The sequence below is a fragment of the Cydia strobilella genome, chromosome 6 (genome assembly GCF_947568885.1).
Source record: "Cydia strobilella chromosome 6, ilCydStro3.1, whole genome shotgun sequence".
Taxonomy (NCBI): Eukaryota; Metazoa; Arthropoda; class Insecta; order Lepidoptera; family Tortricidae; genus Cydia; species Cydia strobilella.
In genome coordinates, this window is record NC_086046.1 from 12,792,416 (window position 1) to 12,817,792 (window position 25,377).

General features: G+C 36.9%; 2 protein-coding genes across 2 annotated transcripts in view; both read right to left on the minus strand.

Moving 5' to 3' along the window:
* The window catches only part of LOC134742439 (speract receptor-like), a 347,982-nt gene that overhangs the window by 158,077 nt on the left and 164,528 nt on the right, over window positions 1–25,377 (minus strand). The gene's annotated exons all lie outside the window — the stretch shown is intronic.
* On the minus strand, window positions 7,456–16,158 carry LOC134742149 (fungal protease inhibitor-1-like). Its single transcript, XM_063675118.1, has 3 exons — window positions 16,024–16,158; window positions 14,551–14,750; window positions 7,456–7,616 (listed from the first exon to the last, which is right to left on the minus strand). The coding sequence occupies exons 2-3, from the start codon at window positions 14,747–14,749 to the stop codon at window positions 7,498–7,500; spliced, it is 318 nt and encodes a 105-aa protein (XP_063531188.1). The 5' UTR covers window position 14,750; window positions 16,024–16,158; the 3' UTR covers window positions 7,456–7,497.

A 25,377-nucleotide genomic window follows, 5' to 3' on the forward strand; every position in this document is an offset into this window, starting at 1 on the left:
TTATTAATGATAAACGACTTGCCTAAAACAGTAAAAGATGCTAAGTGTTTATTATTCGCAGATGACCTTAAGTTGTCCCTGGCGGTAAATAGTGATGATGACTGTAAAACGTTGCAGGCGGATATCGACAGAGTCGTACAGTGGAGCAAGAAAAATCTTTTACAGTTTAATACCAAAAAATGTATGACTATCTCTTTCTCTCGGGCGCGTACTCCCATTCAAAATAGTTATAAGGTAGATGGAGATTTAATGGTTAGAGTCACAGAAGTAAGGGATCTAGGAGTTAGTTTTAACACTGAGTTAACGTTTCGAAATCACATTTCGAATATATGTAAAAAAGCATTCAGAAATCTAGGGTTTGTACTAAGGATGGCTAATGGATTCACAAATACGAAGGCTATAACATCTCTGTATAATGCGTTGGTCAGAAGCCAGTTAGAGTACAATGCTGAAATATGGGCTCCACACGAAGCAAAGTATATTTTTATGTTAGAGCGGATACAAAATAAGTTTATTAGGTATATGTATATGAGGCAATACGGCGTATACCCGTTTTATCCGTTGATGTATCCGACGTTGTTTATTTTAGGCATGGTCGGATACAATCAGCTGAAAGTCAGAAGGGAGCTAGCACTCGTTACATATATCTTTAAGCTGCTTAGGGGTAAGATATACAATGCGGATATATTGGGGTCGGTGGGTATTTGTGTTCCGCGCACTTGCGGGGCGCGCCGTCAGCCCGAGCTGCTGGCCGTGCCGCGCGGGCGCACCAAACTGCTGCGCGAGGCGCCGATGGCGCGCGCCGTGCGTTCCCTGAACCTCATAGCCACGCATATAGACCTATTCTCATGTACGATGAGTGAATTCACAAAAGTAGCATTATTAAATCTTTGTTATATTGAATAGGTAGTTATGTAGGAATAAAATGATTTGTTAGATATAGGTACTTGTATTTTGTATGTTTATACATTTAACTTTTTGCTAAATTATCGCATTGGGTTCATCCCGTAATGATAATTGTATGTGTGGAAATAAAATAAAATAAATAAAAAATTATTTTAGTATGTGGGTATTTTTGCATTTTGTAATTTTTCCTCAGTCACCCGTTGACCACGAACGCTGTAAAGAGTTCGAAACGTCGGGATGTATTATAAATTCAATATACGCGATATAATCCGTTTTCATAGTTTTATTTCATGAGTAACTATCGCGGTAACCGAAGACAATATTAACTTCGGTGAAGTCAACCCACCCTGCCTGACCCCACATTGTAACCTGTAAGGCTCGGAGAGCCTATCGGCCCATCGAACATTATTTATTTGGTTATTATACCAATATTTAAATAAAAATATTAATCACTCCGACCGGCAAGTTAGACTCTCCCAGCTTTCTCCACAGCAGATCTTAAACTTACTAAGTCACCAAATATGATGTATTCAAACAATAACGAAGAGTTATTAAAGTGATAATATTAAACTAATTGATTGCTGTCTACTCCGCATCACGAGTTCACGAGACACCAATTTCAAAATTAATTTCAAATCTATGCAAATATGTACATGGGAACCATCCGTTTATAACAGTAACGTTAACGTCCGCCCGTTCGTCATTAATATAGCCCGAGACCCGATGGTCCCTACATTTCAATATTCAACTGTTAAAATATGCACCAATCGTTCAATTATTCCGTACATTTCAATTAGCGTTACTCGTATACTGAATTCGTTACCTATTCTAAATATTTTTACTATTAGGTAGAAATTTATTTTAAATGTTAACTTTTCGAACGGCACTGAATCGAAGCACACTACGAGGTTGTAGCCTTTGGCGTCGAGACACTATAGACCCGTGGGGTAAGGCCGACGGGACGGGGGATTCACAAGGCGCTCAGCAAACTCCTAAGGGAGGCCACAGGTGACCATCGCGCAGGCGGCTTTCTCGCGCAAAGATTGGCCATCGCAATCCAGCGTGGGAATGCCGCCTTCGCGATGGGCACCTTGCTCGGGGGGGCAAAATGTAGAGTCCCTTTACGTAAGTATTTTTAAGTTAATTTTATTTGTGAACTACTTTTATTTTTAGTATTATTATTTAATCTAGTTTTTAATATCCTCAAGCATCTTTAAGTTGTTTTTTTCTAACTTGTAATTTATTTGTGTGATAAACGCATTTCCCCCTATTTCATACAATATTTGCATTAAAAAAAAACAACTCGTTTAACGGCTTTCTATATGATGTCCAAGGAAAAGGCCAAGAGCGGGTGCATAAAACAGGAATGCTCAGTGACCAGTTAATATGTAGAGCCTGCACTAGATACAGTTGAGTGCATCTTCTCATCGTGCATATAAGTACATACATATATAGGTATCATCTGATCATTTGAACCCGACTGACATTTTGTTTTACAGTCGACCGTTTCTGAAGATGACGGGAAACCACAATGCACAAGTTCGCACGACATTAAAAAGACAACAGGGCGGACCTGGCATAAAACCGTCGCATTCAGGACAACATGGAAATCCATGAGAGAAGCATGTGTCCAGCGGTCTTGGACGCTATGCTGAGAAAAAGAACATATTTTCCGTAAATTGGTCGCGTTGATATCTGACGACCTGTATCTGTATTAGCCATGCTACTCATAGAGGGCATTTATTTGGTCCCACTCGTGAGACCGATTTACGGAATATGTTAGCGCGTATTAGGGCCGGGGGCACCGATCTGAAATGAGAAATGGACGCGAGGGAACTCTCGAATGTGAGCGGAATCACTTCACTTGAGTTTGTTTGCCTTGCGCTCCATTTACGACTTATGGTAAAAAATAAAGCGTAACTAATGTATTCTGTATCTTATAGGATTGTTAATTTTTCGAAGTGTAGACAGGTCAATATTTACTTACCATATTAAATTACATCTTGGACAGTATTATTTAAAAAATATATATTTGATGCTATTTTCTATCATTGGTTGAAATAAAAACAAATTTGCTAATTAACAAAATAAACTTAATCTGTTTTAAGTATTTACTTACCCATATTATAACTAGGCCAGGAAATAAATGCCCAAAAAAAGGTATAGAGGGAAATGCTTGGAACACAATTTTTGACTTCGTAGTTTAGTTTGGACTAGTTAGGAGGTGAACATATCAAAAGTCCCATGTGGTGTCAACATTGACACCATTACTAAGTTAAAACAAAAAAAAAAAAAAATATTTTTTGTAAAACTTAAACCGCCGAACCGATATCGTTGAAACTTAGTATAGAGATGGTTTGAGTCCCGGGACAGTACATAGGATAGTTTTTAAAACCAAAATCATCTTTTAAGGGTGTGAAAAGTGGGGTGGAAATTTGTATGGGGAATCAATAACCGCTGCACCTATTTAAATAATATTTGGGATGGTCTTCATGTTTGATTTAGTTGATAATGATACCAAACATGACTTCAAACCTAAATTTAAACAGTATTAATCTCAGGAATTCAACTTCGGCGAAGAAGCTGAATTCCCCTCACACCAAATTTCACACCTTCAAAGTATGATTTTTGAGATAAAAACTATTTTATATCCTGTCTCGGGACTTAAAACACCTATTTACCAAATTTCAACTAAATCGGTTCAGCGGTTTAAGCGTGAAGAGGAGTTAAAAAAAGTCATTTGTTTAAAGTTTATATGTTTTTACTTCGGAAAGGTGTCAATGTTGATACCATAAATGAATTCAGCACCCCCGATTTATACGAAAATGTTACCAAACCCGGCCTAGCAGCTTCACTGATGTAGATAATCAAGATAAAAATGAGAGCCCTAAATAAACCTTCAAGAGCGGATATCTCAAAAACTATACAAGATATCGAAAAACTTGACTGAATAAAACTTGTACCTAACAAATTAAATCTCTTTTCATTTTGTATAAGTGGCCAAGTCGCTCAGGCGCATCGTTTCCGAGATATAATCGAAAAACCGAAAAATGGAACCTTCAAACCCCCCTCTCCCCCCCCCCCCCAGCACCAGGGTTACGGCCTACGGTTTTGATATGTTCATCTCCTAACTAGTCCAAACAAAGCTACGAAGTTAAAATTGTGTTCCTAGCATTTCCCTCTATACCTTCTTATTGCTTGGCCTAAACCGCATGTATAGGTACTTATATGGACTGACATCTGCAAAAAGGGAGGAATCATATATAGGTACATTTGGTACCTAATATTGTTTTTTTTTGCGATATACTATATATTTATTTGCTATACCTATAAACTTAAAAACAGCTATGGGCGCTTACCAACGTATCCTAAATGAACCGAGTTTAGTACTTATATAGTTTTTTTTTTCTTTGTCAGTAGGTTCACTACACTAGTGCCTATCGATAGTATAATGCTGCGTCTGTACAGAAAGTACACGAATTCCTACCAAAATAGGTACCCAAATAGGACAGAATGCCTATATTTTCCCTTCCCGTGTACCTACAACAGTTTCTTCGATTTTTCCATTTAATGACAATGTGATCAATCATGGACAAATAAACTGTTTCAAACAAAACAATCCAAATCTCCAGACGTCTTCGAGAGCTTGTAGAATGTCTTATAAAGAGATTACGACGAGATTGAGAACCTCTTGTTTTAAAATGTTTAATTCGATTATAACAGCAATAAATAAACAACAACAAATACAACAACAAATATTTCGACAATAAATGTTTCTGATTCTGATTCTGATTAATAATAATAAAGAAACAAATTCATGTAAACTCATTGAAAAATGCCTTTTCTGTTATTTAGCTCAAAGAACAAACTCCTATTGTAACAACAGCGGCAATATTTAAATAAGCATTTACATGTCTCATGACTCATGACGAGTACGCGTATTGTAAAGTATACCTATGGTACATGAGAGCAAAACCGTCGATCGGAATCATCAAATTAGATTAAGACCTCATGAATAACCTGCCTGAGCAATATTTAGTCGCCTAGATACCTACATCCTACATGCAACTGTTGACTTACCATTACCTAGAGTCACCAAACTAATTCTACACTGACTTGTATATCAAAAATGACACTATAAACATGAATGCCCTATGAAAATATAACGTTTATAATTATTGTACGAGTGGTGGTAGGTACTATCACACTTTTCCGCCGCAAATGGTGTGCAGAGCAGTTAGCAAAGCGGACAGCGGACTCTTACATCGTTGTGATTTCGCAAGCTTTAATTTATGACATAAAAAATATTTTAGGTCCCTTTTTATAGTTTTTCGTAAATAATTCTTAAACGGTGGCCCGTAGCAAATCATATCTTTATCACTGCTATTTCAAATAAGCAGGCGTCTATATATACTTATTCAATTCCATATTACTCTTTAACCGCTCTCTGAATTTGATTGTGCTTCATACACGTGGAAGCACATTGCGAGCACTAACCGTAGGCAGTACTTTCACCCTTGAGTAGGCAGCCATTAGCTAGAACTGGAAATGCACCCGCTAACCTGACGCGACGTCAGGTTGGCGGACGTCATTTATATCTTAAATATCTCTGGAGTTTAAAGAGCACATTGCTCCAATTCTGGCGCACATTTGGCACATTGCTAGCACTAACTCCTGACGTATACCGCAGCTCCATTTGTTGATGTACGCCCGCCATCCTGATACTCACCATTTTATGTTCTATTACATAAGTAATCTACATAAAATTTTCTCTTTTTACCCTTTGGGTACGGAACCCTAAAAAGAGCAAAATTAATAAAAACCTAAATCGGTTATAATACTTCGAAAACCGTGCAACTTTTACTGCTGCTGGTTTGGATGATCATTTATTAGGGTGTCCTATCTCCAGTGTCAATTTGATGTTCTATTTTAGGGACAACCTGTATATCTATTTTGTAGGAAATTTTATACAGATTATTTACGTATAAGACTATTATTTGCTATGGGCCACCGTTTACAAGTTATTTAAGAAAAACTTTAAAAACCGGCCAAGTGCGAGTCGGACTCGCGCACGAAGTTCCGTACCATTAAAAAACGGCAAAAAAATCACGTTTGTTGATAGGAGCCCCCCTTAAATATTTGTTTTATTCTGTTTTTAGTATTTGTTGTTATAGCGGCAACAGAAATACATCATCTGTGAAAATTTCAACTGTCTAGCTATCACGATTCATGAGATACAGCCTGGTGACAGACGGACAAACAGACAGACAGTCAGACAGCGAAGTCTTAATAAAAAATGGGCCTTTAAACAAGTATTAAGTAAGTATTTTGAGGTCACATAATTAATGGTCAACTACCCACTGATTATGTTACTGTTACTGTGCTACATCTTGCCTCGCATAAACCAACCAACCGACTAAATAGGTATTTTATATTCAGAAAGATAAAATAAATTCTGTAGGTACAATGTGAAGTAATATGGTCTCCCTGTTTTCGCTTTGCAAACAACGAATCGGAAATTGGCTTCCATGATGCTCCCGTTGTTCACTGATTGAATTTTCGTTTCGTCTCCTTTATAATATTTTAAGGTAGGTGCCTGTTTTATTTATATACTAAATAATCAACGAGAAATAGCTATTTTATTTATATACTGTTTTAAAAACCGGATAAGTGCGAGTCAGACTCGCCCACCGAGGGATCCGTACTTTTTAGTATTTGTTGTTATAACGGCAACATAAACACATCACCTGTGAAAATTTCACCTGTCTAGCTATCACGATTCATGAGATACAGCCTGGTGACAGACAGACGGACAGACGGACAGTGGAGTCTGTAATAGGGTCCCGTTTTTACCCTTTGGGTACGGAACCGTAAAAAAGCCAAAGATAAATGATTTCTTTCAAGGAAGCCGTAAATCGGACAAAGCAATCAGTGTTTACCACTTTATTGACCTCTCCCTTGAGTAGGGAACTATGAAAGCACCCATGAGGCTGACATGTTCACCTAGAGTGTCCAAAGCCTCTATAAGAACTAGATTTAAAAAAAAAGGAAGCCGTAAACAAATATTGTGAACACTTCCGAAAGGTCGACATACTGGTAAAGAAGGCTTTTTTATATGTGACTTACTAACAGTCGCAGAGAATAAGATTCATCAGTTCATTATACGAATTGTCACCTCTAAGCTCTGTCTTGAATATTTATGTAGAGGTGCATGGTTTTATGTTTGTAGTCATCTGTGAGGCAATTTGAACAACATTGATTTTCATTGTTATTAAAAACTGTAATAGATGTCATATATTAAAGAAAAACTGACGAAGCCCTCCAGTGGTGAAGGCCGGATATATATCCGTGTTTTTTAAGTAGTCACACTACTATATAGTAGTGTGACTACTTAAAAAACACAAATCAAAATATTTAATAAAATAATTTGATTTGTTCCCAAACTTGTTTCATTATTTTTGTTAAACAGAACGACTGGGTACGTGTCATGGTGTGAGGGTGTAATTTTTGCCCAGCCCGTCTGTTGAGGCGCGAACAATAAAATAAGAGTTAGTAAGTATTTTTTATTGCATGTTATGAGTTATTTCTTGATTAGTTCTTTCTCTGCACTTTAGCACAAACGCCGCTGACGCAGAAAAGCGGCTCGCGACACACGGCGGACGGGGTCTCCCCTAACTCCTTGCTGTAAGTCTTGCACCTGGCACCTTCCGCTGTAAATAGTGACAGAAAATTAGGAAAACCGTTACATGCAATAGTACATTTCCGCACGTGTATCGAACTACATTTTTTAATACAGTTGCGAAAAAATAAAAATAAACAACAAATAAGAAATAAAAACAATATCGAATGTTGCCTTTGGAAACTTAGCTTGCAGTAAGAAAAAACGCCTCTTCATTGACAGGCGTTTCGGCAGCTATTCCTACCTCTACCTAGCTCTTCAGTAGCTAAAATATGAAATATGTATATTTTTCGTTTTCTTACATTAACAGTAGGTTTTTATGTTGGTTACGACGTTTAAAGGAAACTAATATTAACACTCATCAATAAAAATATTATAGGGATATTATAGGGATCAATAAAGTAGTCATGAATTGGAACAAGTATAAATTAAAAAAAATTGGAAAATTAAAAAGCACTAGTTCGCGAATACCAACTTTCCGCACGCTAAACAGCTACGTAAAGTAGCACTTTTTGAGCAACTGTATTAAAAAATAGGTTTATTACTATTTATGTCAATAGAAAAGAGGTGAGGCATTGAGGCGGTGAGGGCATTTATTTGTGGTTTGGATATGTTTATGTATTAAAGTAATTGATTATAATATACCTATACAAGAACAGTTCAGGATGCATTATCCTTTTTCTAGTTTTCTCCAATTGCCTATGAATTTAAGGGTGTTACCCTATTTACTGCTACATAAGCGAGATCAAAACATTGTTATTGAAGGTCTAGATGTAAACTACATTTTCTCAAACATGCTATGTAATATTGATATTACGTTGTTTATATTAGGCTGGGAAGTATCACGTCTCCGGTGCGGCTAGACGAGTGGCCTGTAATGAAATTTCATACAAAGTTGCAGGGCTAGGCCGGAAAGTGGCTCTTTTTTAATTTCCACTTCACATATATTCGTGACACAGCATCATGGCATTTAGCCATAAAAAAAACTATAACCAATATTTGCTTATGGTTCGGAATGACATTCTGCCAATACCCCCATTAAAAAAACAATAAACGATAATTGATATATTTTGCAGTTTTATTTGTATCAAATTTACAAAAAAATTATAAACAAAACATTATTAACAAATTCCAATAATATTGAATTGCAAATTTACCTACAAATACAGATTTAAAATATAGTTGGTCAAACCAGCTTGTCAGTAAATAAGAACAAAAAAAACTATACTCATCCTTTTTTTTGTGTGCTATTACTAGTGTAAGACAAAGATAGTATAATTATCTCTGTCTTTATTTGAAATGAGACAGTCCTTTGACAAACTATATTTCATTTAAATATTAGTGGTAAAAATGTCTACTCAAACACGCGTAGGATTTTTTTAATCGTTTTGGAGGGAAGGTTGAACATTTTTCATTCTGTATCTGTAATTCTATTTTATTGGATTTATTGTGCGTTGTTGATTGTGTTATTTAATATGAGTTCCGATGAAAATATTAAATGAATACCTGTTAATTCTACTTTAAGGCAACGATGTATGTGAATCATAATATCAACATAAAAAACTATGTTATCTTAGTTATGTGACTAAAACTACAGTCAGACAGATGCAAGGCGAAAAATCAAAGATACATAAATACATCTTGAAAATTTATATAATAAATTGATAAACTACATGTGTAAAATATACGACACGTGTGATAAGAAGTTATACTTCGTATCCAAATCCTAGACAACAAATATGATTTACAAAGCAGCAGTGCATGGAATCATGCCGTCGTTGTCACACATTTTAGAGATATAATATTTAAAAAACAAGTTCGCGCTGTCCCTGTCTTACTATGCCATAATCACCTGCCATCCTCCTCCAACCAATCTCCACAGATATCCGTCATTACATGTTTTTGTGTCAGTCCGAGTCACACGTATTTTCGCCAAAAATAGGGTTCCTCTACCTATATAATTGCTGTGTGTTTACTTTTAGTTTCTTTAGAAATAAAACTAATTTCGTGGAAATTTCTTTATTTATTTCATTGCATGTTTGAGAAAAGCACTATACATACATCGGCGTGAAAAGGGGTTGTCGGCCTCATAACTATCCGGTTTCACTACGTCCGGCCGTATATATGCATTCGGCCGGGAACCCCTTACTTCCCAGCCTCTGTAGTAATGTACTATTTTTTCCTCGCAAGTATGTTGAAAAACGTAGTATGAAACTCGTGTGCATTGGTCATTAGTTCATTACACACATCGGCTTTCTTATTGCGCGCTCGCTTACAGCTCGCGCGCACAATATCGCCTCGTGTGTAATGACCAACTTAGCACACTTGTATCACAATGTACTATTATCGCACTTTAATACCTACATCATTTTAACTCCCTGTTTTTATTTTGTAGATCCGAATGTGCGAAATCGTATTCGATGGTACAATTAGCCGTTTCGAATTAAAAGGGTACTTAACACAATTTTTCAAATTTATGATATTAGTTTTGTTCTGGCTACTTCCTAGCAAAACGTTTTGCAATTATATCCCCGTCCTTAGCTGATCGCTCTGACTAGTTATAAGAGTGACAAGTTCGAAGGCCTTCATAACAAAAGATTAATAAGTTGTATGCTCACGGGTGCGGATGGGGCTCATTAGCCGCGCTACGTGCAACTATGCGTTGTTGTGTAACAATAGAACCAACTATAAAGTCTATCCCGTAGTTACTTTACTACTTCTATTACTTCTAAACCCTATAATACTTGGAACAGAATAGTAATAGTAGATTGTTAACCAAGGGATGAAAGGCACTGTAAGAGCGCCAATAGTCCGAGGCTGAAATGATGCCTTTCACCCGAGTTAAACACTAAGTACTTTTCATTTCGAATACGAGGAAAGTAAAATGCATGTGATTTTTTCAAACATGACTAAGTATACATTTTTGTAGTATTTCTTGAGGATACTTTCAATTAACAATTTAGGCAAAAGTATCGTTATTTATTTAATGGGGAGTCAAATATCAGAACGAAAATTGTATAACAAATCCATTTTTTTAAACCCAAATTTCAATTGCTTAATTATCGTAAAAAATACAAAAATCGTAATTGGAACGTAAAATGCTCTAGTACGTATCATTTTCTGCAAACCTTTTTGAGAACAACAATGACCGTCTTTCAGAGCATGAGAAATGAAAAAATATGTGCCTGATCAACTTGTATTGCTTTAGGTAGGTTTGCTGCCTTTCGACGTAACCATGAATAAAATTATTAACATTCACGATATGCACCATTTCGTGTCACTTCACCCCTTATAAATATATAATAATGGCAATTGGATTCGATATTGTGTAGATAAACTCACAACAACAGTTGTTTCGGTATTCCGTTGTTGTAGTTTTGGTTTTTTTTTCGATGTAACGGTTTGCTTGAACTTAGCTACTTAACATTATAAAACCTCAAATCACTCGCCTGCGATAGGCATTTTGTGCTGCACACCTAAAAAAAGGTTCCTTTTTAGGGTTCCGAACCCAACGCCAAATCCCAATCCCAAAAACGGGATCCTATTACTAAGACTCCGCTGTCCGTCTGTTTGTCTGTCACCAGGCTGTATCTCATGAACCGTGATAGCTAGACAGTTGAAATTTTCACAGATGATGTATTTCTGTTGCCGCTATAACAACAAATACTAAAAAGTACGGAACTCTCGATCCGCGAGTCCGACTCGCACTTCTGTTCTGTACTGCTAAACGTTTTGAATTAAAAGGGTAACAATTCTCCATATTTATAATTAGTAGTTTTATGTTGGCTATATACATATATCTTATAGCAAACCTTTTGCAATAAGCAATATTGTAGACTGACGAGTGTTTATAATCTTACGGTGACATAATATATATGTCTATATTTAATTATTTATCTTTCTTTAACTTTTAATCTACCCTAAGTTATGCGACGCTACACGTCACATCGATTCCTCTTTGTTTGATTTGAGCCATATAAAAATTAATCTTGTCGGTGCTGCTCTCTCCAAGTGAAACAAATGACGGTACATTAACTGGGATGTGAATTTATATCCCAATCAGGCGAGCATTTAGAAAAGCTAAAAAAGTTACGTTTTATAATATCTAGCTTTCACTTGTAGGGCTAACTACGAGTATAAGTAATCATTAATCCGGCGCGTTTTGTTTCTTAGTTAACACGTTCACTGCGGGAGGGGGTTAAAAGACCCCATGAAAAGTATAGTTAGGTTTTAAGTTACATCTAATTGCTGCAGCGAAGGTGTTAGGTAGGTAACAGGACTAATATTAAATATTACAAAAATTGATTTGATATTGAAAACTTTTCGATTATACGTCCCTTTTTATATTATAGTACCGAAAATAAATGTAACTATTTTATGTATATCCAAAGCAATTTGACATATATCTAGGTAGTATACCTAACTAGTTTCTGTCTGCGACTTCGTCTGCATATTAGAATCATGATTCACGTGATAAAAAGCTAATATCCTATGTTCTCCGACTCAAACTATCTCCATACCTACCAAATTTCATCTAAACCGGTACAGCGCTTTAATCGTGAAGAGGTAACAAAAGACTTACTTTCACTTAATTTATAATATTATGTAGGGATAGCGATAGGAGGGATATTGGTATATAAATTATCTTAGTAGAGATTGCTAAGGAAGAAAACAGCATGATAAAAAAACCGGCCAAGTGCGAGTCCGACTCGCGCACGAAGGGTTCCGTACCATTACGCATAAAACAGCAAAAAAATCACGTTTGTTGTATGGGAACATCGCTTAAATATTTATTTTATTCTGTTTTTAGTATTTGTTGTTATAGCGGCAACAGAAATACATCTGTGAAATTTTTAACTATCTAGCTATCACGGTTCATGAGATACAACCTGGTGACAGACAGACAGACAGACAGCAGAGTCTTAATAATAGGGTCCCGTTTTTACCCTTTGGGTACGGAACCCTAAAAATCTGAGTCGTGTAAATAACATTTAAATTGTTCTCATGGAAATGCTTATCTAGGGTTCACTAGGGAACAAGACCTTACTCTAGATCTCTTGGAAATAAGAAAAGCTAACGAGGTCAAGAGGGAAAGGGGCGCTCTCCACCGATCAATCCGAGAGCGGTATTAAATGTGTGAAATAAAGTAGCGAATAAGTGACGCCGGTTTACTCATGCTGAAATAATATGGGTCAAACGAAAAAAGATAAGACCAATTTTATCATTAGGTAAACATATTTTATGATACCATACAAATACACCTACCTAAAGAAAAAAATAGTTTTACGAAATAAAAACGCCAGTTCCCCTATTTAGTGCCATTTCACTCGTCTATCTTTTGAGGTACCTTTTGATTTCAACAGTTACTTTGTAGATTTAGCCTACTCTTGCGAGCTTTTAAATATGTACTTACAAACTTTTATTTTTCTCTGCCTCAAACGTTCATACTTATCTACTGTTTGACATCGTTTTGGTGGTTTTACAAAACGGGGACATATTCATTACGATTTACGCCTCATTGAATAATTTTTTACCTGAATTATTTTATTTTTTTAACTTTAAAAAATATATATATGATTGAGGATAAGAAAGTAAGTAAAGTTTCACAAAATATAATTATTCTACTTTTTAGTCCGATATAGGTACCACCATCAGTAGCCGTCCACATAAACCATGTGCAGTTGTGCACACAACATGTACTGTCCGCGCGCCAATTCCGTGCATTCGGAGGTCGAGGAAGTAGGGGGGTGTGCGCTGCGCCCGTACGTACAAAATGACACCTCTCTGTCATGACGCCTAACACTCCTAACATTCCTCAGCCGTGCACGGAATTCGCGCGTGGACAGTAGGTATCTCACGCCATAGGCGGCTGCGGCACTAAAATCACCTTGTGGCTGGCTTCAAGCAATCAAAGCCGTACAGAGGTAATTTAAGTTTATTTTTATACTTTTACTAGCTTTTGCCCGCGACTTCGTCTGCGTGGAATTAGTATTTTGGGTAGCTTATTTTTTATCCAATCTGCTTTTTATTTTTATCGATTTCCCATACAAACTTCCACTTTTCACCCCTTAAAGGATGATTTCTGGGATAAAAACTACCCTATGGCCTTCCCCGGGACTTAAACTATTTCTAGGTATACCAAATTTCAACTGAATCGGTTCAGCGGTTTAAGCGTGAAGAGGTAACAGACAGACAGACAGACAGACAGACAGACAGACAGACAGACACACTTTCGCATTTATAATATTAGTATGGATAAGCAAACGAGCAGAGAAGCCGCCTGATGAGAAGCGGTCTTAGTCGCCCGTGGACATAAGCAACATCACAGGAGCCACTTAAGCGTTGCCGACACTTACGAACCCTAAATACCCGCTTCTTGAAGAATTTCATGTCGTAGCGCAAAGGAAATACTTCAGGAGGCAACTCATTCCACATTTTGCACGTTCTGGGAAGAAACGAGCGAGTTGCCCGCTCATTCTTGATGTGCCATGTATCTAAGAAGTGAGGATGAGCTTTGCTCCGTTGGCGGGAGGTGCGGTGATAAAAACGAGACGATGGCACCAAATCAAAAAGTTCTTCGGAACATTCCCTATTGTACAAGACGGTAGAACATGCAAAGAGAGCCAACGTCTCTCCGAAGGCTAAGAAGTTCTAAGTCATCAGTAAGTCAGTTTAAGAATTAGATAATTTAAAAAACTTTGGCACTTAATATTTGACGATTGTGTTTAAAAAATGCATATAACCGGCCATCGCATATCGAACCACGCACAATGGAGAGTTAGTAGTCGTAGAACCAAGTAAAAATATAAAACTTAAAATTACGAAATAATGTGGCGAAAAAAGAATGGACACCTTGCCAGAGTGCGCGGTGGTTCTAGACGGTTGTGCTCTACCACTGGTGAGCCCGTTGTCTCTTCTGGCTCCCCCGGACCAGGTGGATTTAAAAAAGGTAGGGTGCCACTCACCGAGCAGAGTGACGCAAGCAGGGCAGCAGCCGCACTTGCCAGAGTGGTTGGGCTTGTAGATGGACGGGGAGCGGCAGCTCGAGGACTGCACGGAGGTGCTGCACGGGTGCTGCTTGCAGTAGTTGGTGCCGCACACCAAGTCGCCGTAGGCAAGGGCTAGAGCGCACGCCAGCACAAATAGGACTAGAGCTGCCTTCATGCTGTAATAACCAAAATGAAATCTTAAAAAATACCTCACCTTCGCCGGCAGACAAAGGCTACTATGAATACCTACATTTATGCAAATCTAGAGAATTATCTTAATTATTATAGTCACACCAAAGGAAATAAAGGTTCAATTACATTTTAAGTTAAATGTTCATGCGTGTTGTATAACTGTATTTTTGAAACAGAAAACCAAATAGTAGGGACCTAGTTACACATATTTATCATGCTGCAAGCCAACGCAAATAAATGCTAGGTGCTCTTAAATACGTTTTACAAGAAGAAGAACGGGGGCTATTAGATATATGTTAGCCGTTTGTGTGGTATTATTTACCTATTGGGTTGTTACCCATATTATCCTTTTAAATCGAAATTTATACCGAGCCTGTACCGTGTATAAATTAGATTAAATAAAAACAAGAACTTGAAACCCGCGAACCCCTCCGAAACTGATTAATTCAGGATTTGTTAATCCCGAGTGATCAGCACGAAACTGAAAACGATTGCCCGCTCTCGGCGGCACTGAACGTCGATTCCTGAGAGTTCGTGCTGCGAATGAATAATGTACACTCACAGAAAAGCTTTTTCAATGTCTACGCGACGTGATTTACTACATAACAGAACTACTCCCTACGCTTATAATGTGATGTGGTGTGAATGGTGTGATATTCCTATACTTTGTACATATAACCAAAGAGTAACTTATACTAGAGCGGTACTGTCATAGTAAATTTTGTAACCGCAGTAAATTCACTGCCATCTGTCGACACACTTTAAAACTAAAAATGAAGATATATAAAAATACGATAAAATGTATTTAAATATGGATAAATGATTTTTTTTTGCATTAATTATTTTTATGATTTTGACCCATGTTCTTTCACTGATATGCGTTTAAATTGTTATATAACAAACGAAACTGTCAACGCCATCTATACGACAGTAAGCCAAAGCTAGTAGCGCCCTCTGAACGAAAATCAAATTTTCTTGATTTTTGAGGCACTTTTTTCCTTAGACTGTATCCATCTATTACGGAGTTACATCTATCTTTGATATAACTAATTTCAAAATTAGTTTGTAATTAAATATAAACGGAAAATATTAAATTTGACCCGTATTGTGTAGCTATTGTATAGAAGAGTGTATTACATACGTGATTTTAAAACCGTTTACAAAACCTTTTCTGTTGTAATATCATTAATAATTTTAAGTAAATGTGTAGATTCTTTAATGGACTAATTAATTAGGTATATAAAATAAGTTTCTTACGTTCTTATATGTAGTTAAGAGCCGTGTGAAATGAGCTGAGTTCGCCGAATGGAATGCGAATCGAAAAGCACCGAGGAGCAGTTATACAAATAGCTCCAGATAACCCCGGGACGTGTTTACTTCGCAAGTTGCTCTCTGGAGCTCATATCTTTGTGTTTCTCGTCTTTATCTTTAAACTTGTTGCTGGCGACGATAGCACTTCGTGGAATAGTTATTGTAATCAATATTTATTATAATATATATTTTTGTAAATTAAGTGTAAAATATTACTATTTATAATGCCTAACAAACATGATTACCAAAACTGAATAAGCAAGTCGCGGCTGATTTGCATACATTTTCATGTGCCACAGAAACCCTTGAACTTTACTTTGTTATGCTAGTTATAACTATGTAACTAATTTTGTTGGTGAAAAGGGCTGTAACTTTCTCGATGCATATATAGCTATTATAGCTAAATGTATTTTTAATTCCTTTAAATATTAGTTTTTAAAAGTAAGTAAGTAGATGCCTTTTTTATATTGATCAATTCAATTATAAACGATAAATAACATCATTAAGAATTTTACATGACCGATGGACAAATCTAGTGGTGTGTTTCAGAGATGTGACTTATTTGAAATACTTATGTATTTCAAAAGGCAAATAAATAATAATAATAATAACAATAATAAAATACTTTATTGTGCACTACAAAGAAAAATACACGTACTACTTATTTTGTATTTAGTATTTAAATACCTTTTGAGGAAAACTACTTTGTATTTTATTTAAAATAGTTTTTGGGACCTATTTTCTACTTTCAAAATACAAAATGCTTTACAAGGAGTTGAAAAAGTGGAATCTTGAGCTTTGCGAGGGTTTCAAGGCACGAGAGGTGAACAAACTTTTCTGCCTTGGTGAAACACTAACGAGACGTTTTCACCACACCAACGAGAGGCTTATACTAGCTATAAAACATTACAAGACTTAGTAGTAGTAGAATAATTAATGCTTTTAAAAATTTACCCTTAAAAACCATCACTTAGAAGTCCATTTCTACCGGTTAACATGAGGGAAACAACTCTAAATTTGCACTCTAGAGAACTGATTAACACTGTTTTCAATAAATAAAGAGAGCCTTTTCAACTCGGAGTAATACTTTCTAATTCAGACTAAAGGTATTCACTATTCGGTGTACCGTTTATCGCAAAGTACATATTTGTACTTTAAAAAAGCATTTTGAAAATACCTATTTTGTATTTAGTATTTTAAATACATTTTTTTTAAATACAAAGGATGTATTTGTATTTAAATACTTTTAATAAATTACTAGCGACCCGCCCCGGCTTCGCACGGGTTGCACAAAGCCTTTACAAATTATACACTAAAACCTTCCGCAAGAATTACTCTATTGATAGGTGAAAACCGCATCAAAATCCGTTGCGTAGTTTTAAAGATCTAAGCATACATAGGGACAGACAGACAGTGGAAAGCGACTTTGTTTTATACTATGTAGTGATTTTATGGCCCGATTCTTTAAAAGGTTTTTATGACATTAAAAGGCTTGAAAAAGGGTTAAATGAATAGCAAACAGACCCTGGGCTATGTCACTAATGACAAATGTAATGACAAATTACGAGTATATATGTACGTATACCAGGTGCGCTTTAGGTATAAGATACAATAATAACATGGGCGGCGACCTTTAGCATTTTCCCGGGCGAAAGCCGCGAGAGCCTAATATAATGGACTCCATAGCTTTTACGAATAACGTCTGATGAATTTTGTGCTCTTACCACTTAGAGCGATATTCGATATCGTTCCGACGTATCGCCGAGTCACGTCATAACATGTCTTGTGACATTTATTGTTGTTGCTCGATATAAATTGTATTTAGAAATAGCCATTACATTATAGACGCACTACTAGCCTCCGCTTGCGACTTTGTCCGCGTAAAAGTCGTATAAAAATTTACAGCCCCTTAGGATTTAAATAAAAAAAATCTTAGTGCACCTCTAAATCCTACAGACAATTATTTGGTAAATCATGTCATAAAAACATTCATAAATTAGAAATTTATTATCGGTTCCTATGCGAACCCAGAATTACAACACTGCCGTCTCGGCTAAAGTGGTCGTAAAACAAACACTAAAGAGATTAAGAGGAAAGGGGACGGCCGTTTCTCCATACAAACGTAGTCCCCATTTTCCTCTCTGGACATTGGCATTATGGAAAATATTTTTTCATAATTTGATGTGTCATTAACCATAGCTATGTTTGACTTTTTTAGATTTTTTAATTATGGTAAAAATTTGGAGCAAAAAACTGATTTCATAAAAAAATTTAAATGCTCCGAACTCTTATTATACAACAAATTGTGTCAAAATATTTTCAATACTTAATGTTAATATCCAGAGAGGAAAATGAGGACTGCGTTTGTATGAAAAGGCGATTTCGCGCGCGTCCTCCACTTCCGTCTTAAAGGTAGATTAGGTTGAACTGAACGTAGTTACCTATTCATGTGTTTCAGATTACAAAAACCCAATAAAGGCGCTTTCATATAAAATATGTCTCGCCTACGTGAACATCAATCTTGGTTCAGTTACAATTTAGTCACGACGACATGAAACCCGCGTAGCTCGATGACGCTATACTTACGGTGCTTTATACTGACGCACAACAATTTGTCATTCGAAATTAGCTTCGGAATTTATTATGGCGTTTTATGAAGAAGGCATCTGCCATCGATTTACAAAATGCCGTAAATTTGAAACGAACTTTTAATTGGTTTTTGTAGGTAAGGTTAAAAAACATGAGAGGTGCCTTTTTATAGGGTTTCCGCACCCAAAGGGTAAAAACGGGACCCTATTACTAAGACTCCGCTGTCCGTCTGTCCGTCTGTCTGTCACCAGGCTATATCTCATGAACCGTGATAGCTAGACAGTTGAAATTTTCATAGATGTTGTATTTCTGTTGCCGCTACAACAACAAATACTAAAAAGTACGGAACCCTCGGTGGGCGAGTCCGACTTGCGCTTGTCCGGTTTTTTTTAATTTGAGCACTTGTTGTAACATGCTAGAATTGCTAGATGGATACTGATTTTTGTTATACTGTGTATGCTATGGATATGGTGTATGTATTTAATTTGCGAATGGATTTTAATGTTAAATTGAATCGGACCATCGCGAACTTATAGCTTAGTTACAGTATTGATTTCTTACAATTTCATTTCATAGTTTTATTAATAATATCAATGGGATACGCGCATTTACGTTTATTAATTTCAATGAGGTGTGTAATCAAATCAGCAACTACCCATCGCTAAAGCTTGTTGCGCATAAAAACTGTGTTGGGCTTAGAGGTAAAATACATGAATCTGCATTTCAATTTCGTGCTAACACCGCCACAGAGCGTCATGTACCTAGTGGAAAAATAAACAAACGCAAAGGACGAGTGTGGAATGGAAAAGTAAAACAAAAGCGTAGCACGTAGAGTGCGCGGTCTTAATAGAGTGGTATTGCAGTGGAAGTGGCAAACGCGCCGTTTGCAGGCCTGGGGCCATATTAGTGTTCCGTACAAAACTTTGTTCACGGAACACTTATGGGATCACTTAGGTTTTGTTTTAAGTCTATATTCAGTGAAACAAAATTATATTGAAAACGTATTAGTTGGGTTTGAATATATAGCACTATATCATAAAGTGGGTTCAAAAACCGTGTTTGACAGCCGAAGGTCAAGAATCATTTTGTTCCTCTTTAATGCATGGTACCTACACCCTACACCTACTTGTTACTACGTTTGAAGGCGCTGCACTACCCGAAACAGTAAGTGATATTTGTCTTGTGTGATAAGAGTACCATAAGGGCTTAGCGCGAACCACTTCGTTCGTTCCTTCGTCTATTTTCCTCCCTGTCGCTCTTGCATATTATTTACATATATACACGGTAGCTAAATAATAAGTGCATTCCCGTTGCCAGGGAGGTTTGGGGATTATACGAAAAAAAATTTGGCTGTTTCATACATTTGGCTGGTCCATTTTCTATGGAGGGTAAATTTTTTTTCGCGATTTCGTAGTTGTCCCCATAGTAAAAGTTGCTTAGTATAATCCCAAAACTTCCCTGGCATCGGGAATGCACTTATTTTTTAACCATCCTGTATAGAAAGCGAAAATTCTATTTTATATTTTCGCGTTAGGCCAGCTGATTGTGTGACAGTGCGTGTAACGGAACGTTACACTACCAACTTTTGTATTATTCCTGGCACAATACAATTCCTAAATTCGCCATTCAAATTCAAATCCTTCTTCGAATCCATTTCGTTTGTAATAATTTTCAGTTCAATACAAAACTTTGCTGAGTAAAGATCTATTTCCTGCAATGCATAGTATTCAGTATAATACTTTATATTGTGATCTATATAGTGAATTCATACTGCAAGTGCATTGTGTTATGTGCACGCGTTATTGTAACAGCGCATCTGTTCTGTTCTGTTGTGTGTGTTACATTCAAAGGCACATGAAATTGTAAGTTTTATAATAGTTAACTAATTTAGGAAAGTGTTTTATCTCTATTTGTTAGCGCATCAGACAGTAACTCTCGCCTGTATTGTTGCAGGTGCCTTCTTATTTTAATAATAAATACCCTGATCGCCCTGGAACCTGCCTTTTAAATTATCCATCCTATTGAGGGAGGCTCCTATCGACCTACCCCCTCACAGATTGCGTGCGCTTGGTCGTTTTAGAACGTGCGAACGCGAATAACGCGATGCGCCGGTGTTTAGTAATATTACATAAGTACATTAACCTTTTCGCCGCCACGTCAATAATGTACCGTAAAACGGGGCGACTTTGAAATTTTAGTTTTTAGGCAATGGTTGTTATTATTTTTTTGTACTGACATGATGGGTACCTTTGCGCCGCGCCGGGGACAACTCGGGGGCGACTTTTTGACTAGTCTTAAGTTACAATTGTATTGTTGTTATAATTTTTTTGTACTGACATGCTTAAAAAATTCGTTTAAGCAATGAAGAAACCATATTTTCAATATTGAAATTTTTTTTTTTTATAAATGTGGTCGGACTGCAAAAACTGCCAGGCTAAGGTAAGGCCGACCAAGACATGCGTCAACAGAAGGGCTAAGATGGTCGGTTTTTTATCATCTGTCATCATGCCTGTCACGTTCTTACAAGTATGTAAGTGCGAAAGTGACGCATAACATGACAAGTGATAAAAATGCGACCATGATACGGCAGCAGGTTTAATTTAGCTATCATAATTTTTTTAATTTTATTTTTCGATGAGGTAAATTGTAGCTGCCACGTGGTGGTGGTGATAAATTCGGTCAGACAGAGGCACCTGCCAACACAGGATTTGATCGAACACTTTTTTTGCTATCCTCAAAGGCAGCTATCCTGACATAAAAGTTTGATTTCGATTTTTCGATGAGGTTCTTACTGATGAATTTTTGTTAGTACCACTTTTTTGCCATTTACACAAAATTTGCCAGGAAAAGCCGCGGCCGACCAACAGCAGCTAAAGATACTAAAAGTCAGCTACCCCCACACAGAAGGCATTTTCTATTTTTTTGTCAGGTAGGGTTTCATGCAGCCGGCCACCGGAGTCCGAACTATAAAGTAGGTATCTAAGTACATACCTCGTTTTTAGGTTTAAGTACCCAAAGGGTAAAAAACCGGGACCCTATTACTAAGACTCCACTGTCCGTCTGTCTGTCTGTGTATCTCATGAACCGTGATAGCTAGACAGTTGAAAATTTCACAGATGATGTATTTCTGTTGCCGCTATAACAACAAATACTGTCTCGGTTCATGAGATAATGCAGCCTGGTGACACACAGACGGACGGACAGAGACGGACAGAGGAGTCTTAGTAATAGGGTCCCGTTTTTACCTTTTGGGTACGGAACCCTAAAAAGTACGGAAGCCTCGGTGGGCGAGTCCGACTCGCACTTGTCCGGTTTTTTTGTTAACTTAATATGATAAAGTGCGAGCTTAAAGGCAAAGGTCATACTCGTATCAATGAATAATTTTGGCCCTATTTAGCGTTTCCGGGCCGGTAGGAAGGTGTCAGTTTAAGGCATGAAAGCGTTTAAATGTCTCCAATTACTCTACTATACTAATTATAACCTTTAGCCCCAACCTAATGATAGGCTTAGAGAGAGTCACGAACTGTCAAGAACATTTGTCTGAAGGACAATGACAAGTTGTAATATTGCGATTGTATGTGTAGGTATTTATGCCTACTTTTATTAAGGTATCTAGGTACCGTGACGTATTGGTGGTAGCTATCACCAACGTGACCTAGCACCAGCGTCACCTACACCGGTATATTTTAGTTTTCTATTTTACATAATTTTACAATAGTGACATTTCTTTATTTGCATGTTTGGCGAAGTTCTCATCCAGAAATTATTGTAACATACCGGAATTCACATGAATCTCATAGGGAAGCATAATTGAGAATAATCACATATATGTCGTCTAATAAGCTCTGTTTGGTTTTAATTATTCATTTCAGACAGACGTAATCTACCCCAAGAAGAATTGGCGTAGGTAAGTACAATATGTGCTCACGTATTTAAGCGAGTTAAGCTCCATAAACACTTGTGTCAGAATACGCAAGACGTTCCAGGGTTGGCAAAATTTGGAATTGGCTGAAAGAGAATATCGTTTCTGCAGGTTAAGGCGCTTAGCACACTGGATCAGATTCGCTTGTCGTTCCGATGTGCGAGCGGGATAACGCTATAATACGCGCATAGCATTGTCTCGCTCAAACATCGGAGCGACGTGCGAATCGGATCCAGTGTGCTAAGCGCCTAAAAAGTAGTGACCGTGAATATAGTGACCCCTGTCAACGTTACCGCGGGGTCTGCTATTGTCCGCCCCTCCTTTCATGTTGAACGCACAAGGAGTCTTTATTTTTATTGTACCTAGTTCAAAGGAGCGTCACTCATGTAAGGAAAAAATATGGGTAAGTAATAAACGATTTTAAGCTAACTGGTTTCGTACATTTACGAGGGGTATTTTTAACACGTTAATTTGTGTCATAAGTTTCCGAAACTTTAATAATATTCGCAATTTCACATACAATATCTGGGGGACCGAGCTTTGCTCGGAAAACATATAAAAACTCAAAAATGCGCGTTTTCTCAGAGATGAGACCTAGCTAGATCGGTTTTACGCCCCCCAAAATCCCCATATAGCAAATTTCATCGAAATCGTTAGAGCCGTTTCCGAGATCCCCAAATATACAAGAGAAATATTAACAAGAATTGCTGGTCTAAAGGTATGATTAAAAGTGTTCGGTGTATCTTGTTCGTATTGGTATTATTTAGTTTTCTCTGAATATCTTATTGTTTCAACTAGGAGAATTCAATGTTTATTTAAAACTTTAAAAGGAAACTGAACTCGGGAAAGTGTTATAAAATCTAAAAAACAGAATTTCATCCGCTGCCAACCCTGAGGTTGTTGAATAAGAATGTTTTCTTATCGTAGAATAAACTTTACGCGTAAATGGATTTGTTGTTGTAAACTTTAACGATTCTCCATTAGCTTCTTTGATTTAAAAGGTATTTGTTCGCTTCTAAAAGCTAAATGAAAATCTAAAATGCCTGATGAACTTTGGCGGTGTAACTTGAAAGAAGACATTTTAACGGAGCAATGTTGGGCAAGTTTCACTGGAAAAGAACACATTTCAGGTGATATCATAAAAGAGGTCGTGAATTACAATGACAGAACCCTCGTCACTCCTCGCGAGGCGTGGCTTTACTTTGCAATTTACCGGATAAAAAATGTTTACCAGACTTAACAAGCTGTCTCAGTGTTCTACTTTCGACCTTATTTTCAAGTCATTGACGTCAATTAGGTTAAAAACGGCGACTTTGAATGCGAGCACAAAAAATAATGTTTTGAACCATGAAACCTTTGTTAACGCAACGTCTTGATGGAATAATTTTATCATTAATTATAATTAAATATACTAGCCATTATTTTACATAAATTACAACACAATCTTCTTCTCCTTTTTCACGTGCCATCTCCGTCCAGGAGGTCTGAGACCATATGTCTATATGTCTCTATGTTCAGTCATGAGAATTAGTCTATCTATGCTCTTCACTTTTAAGGCGGTTCCCTGAGCCAGAAGGCGAAAAAAAAGAAGAAAAAACAATCTTAAATAGTAATTTAATAGCTTTCGAATTTCGATATTGTAAGGTAACGTTTTTAAAATAAATAAAAATCGACAAAATTCGATCAAAATTGACACTTGGCGTGCATTATCTTTCCCGTTCTTTCTAGCGAAATGTGACAGTGACAGCGGCAAACTTATGGAACGGCCTTAACCAATATCTTATATTTTTAGTCCATGATGTGCGACTTCTACCACGGCCACGATGCCCTTAAATTTTTCTCAATTATTAATTTCAGTAGGTTGTTTTTATTGATTCTATATCCATTTTTATTGTTTGTTTGTATATGTCCAAAATATGCTGCTTTCCTTTTCTTCATTGTTGATACTTACTACTTCTAAGCCTTTTTTCATTATTTCCAGAACTCTGAAATTAGATTCTATTTGTCCATTTAATTTTGAGCATCCTTCGATAAATTCACATTTCAAAAGCCCTTAGTTTGTTGACCAAATTAAGAATTGGGATGATGTAACATTTAACCATTCGCCACCTTAGTTTTAGATTTATTTTTCTGTTACCTAAAAGTTTCCGAATGATGTTTCTAGCTATTACGATTCTCGTCCGTATTTCCTTCTCTGATCCCTAGTCTTCATTTAACGAACAACCCAGGTACTTATAACTTTTTACTCTGTACTATACTATTTTGTTATTTAAGGATAGCCTAAGTGGTTCTGAAATTGGTGTTTACTAACAATCATGTGTTTTGGTCTATTTGTGTTTATCTAAGTCCATATTCCAAAGTATGTTATTCAGTGTTTGCAGCATTAAGGATGACTCATGTTAGACCGGGCCGTGTCCGGGCCGGAGCTTCCGTCGCTTACTTTTCTATGACATGACAGGTGATCACGTGATGCTTTCCATAGAAAACGAAGCGCCGGAAGCTCCGGCCCGGACACGGCCCGGACACGGCCCGGTCTAACGTGAGTCATCCTTTATTTGAAGGTTAGTGGCTAGGTCAGTGGTAGGTGGAAGGGTTAGTAGCTAATAAGACGGTATCATTAGCGTAGCGAATGTTCTGTATCAGTTTGCCATTCACACGGATCCCAAGATCAAGTTCATCAAAAGCATTTCTAAAATCACCTCCGCGTACACACAATCTACCTTCTGCTTTCTATGTCATGCTAAGCATACTCTCATAGAAAATAAAGAATTATCATTTGAATTTTTTTA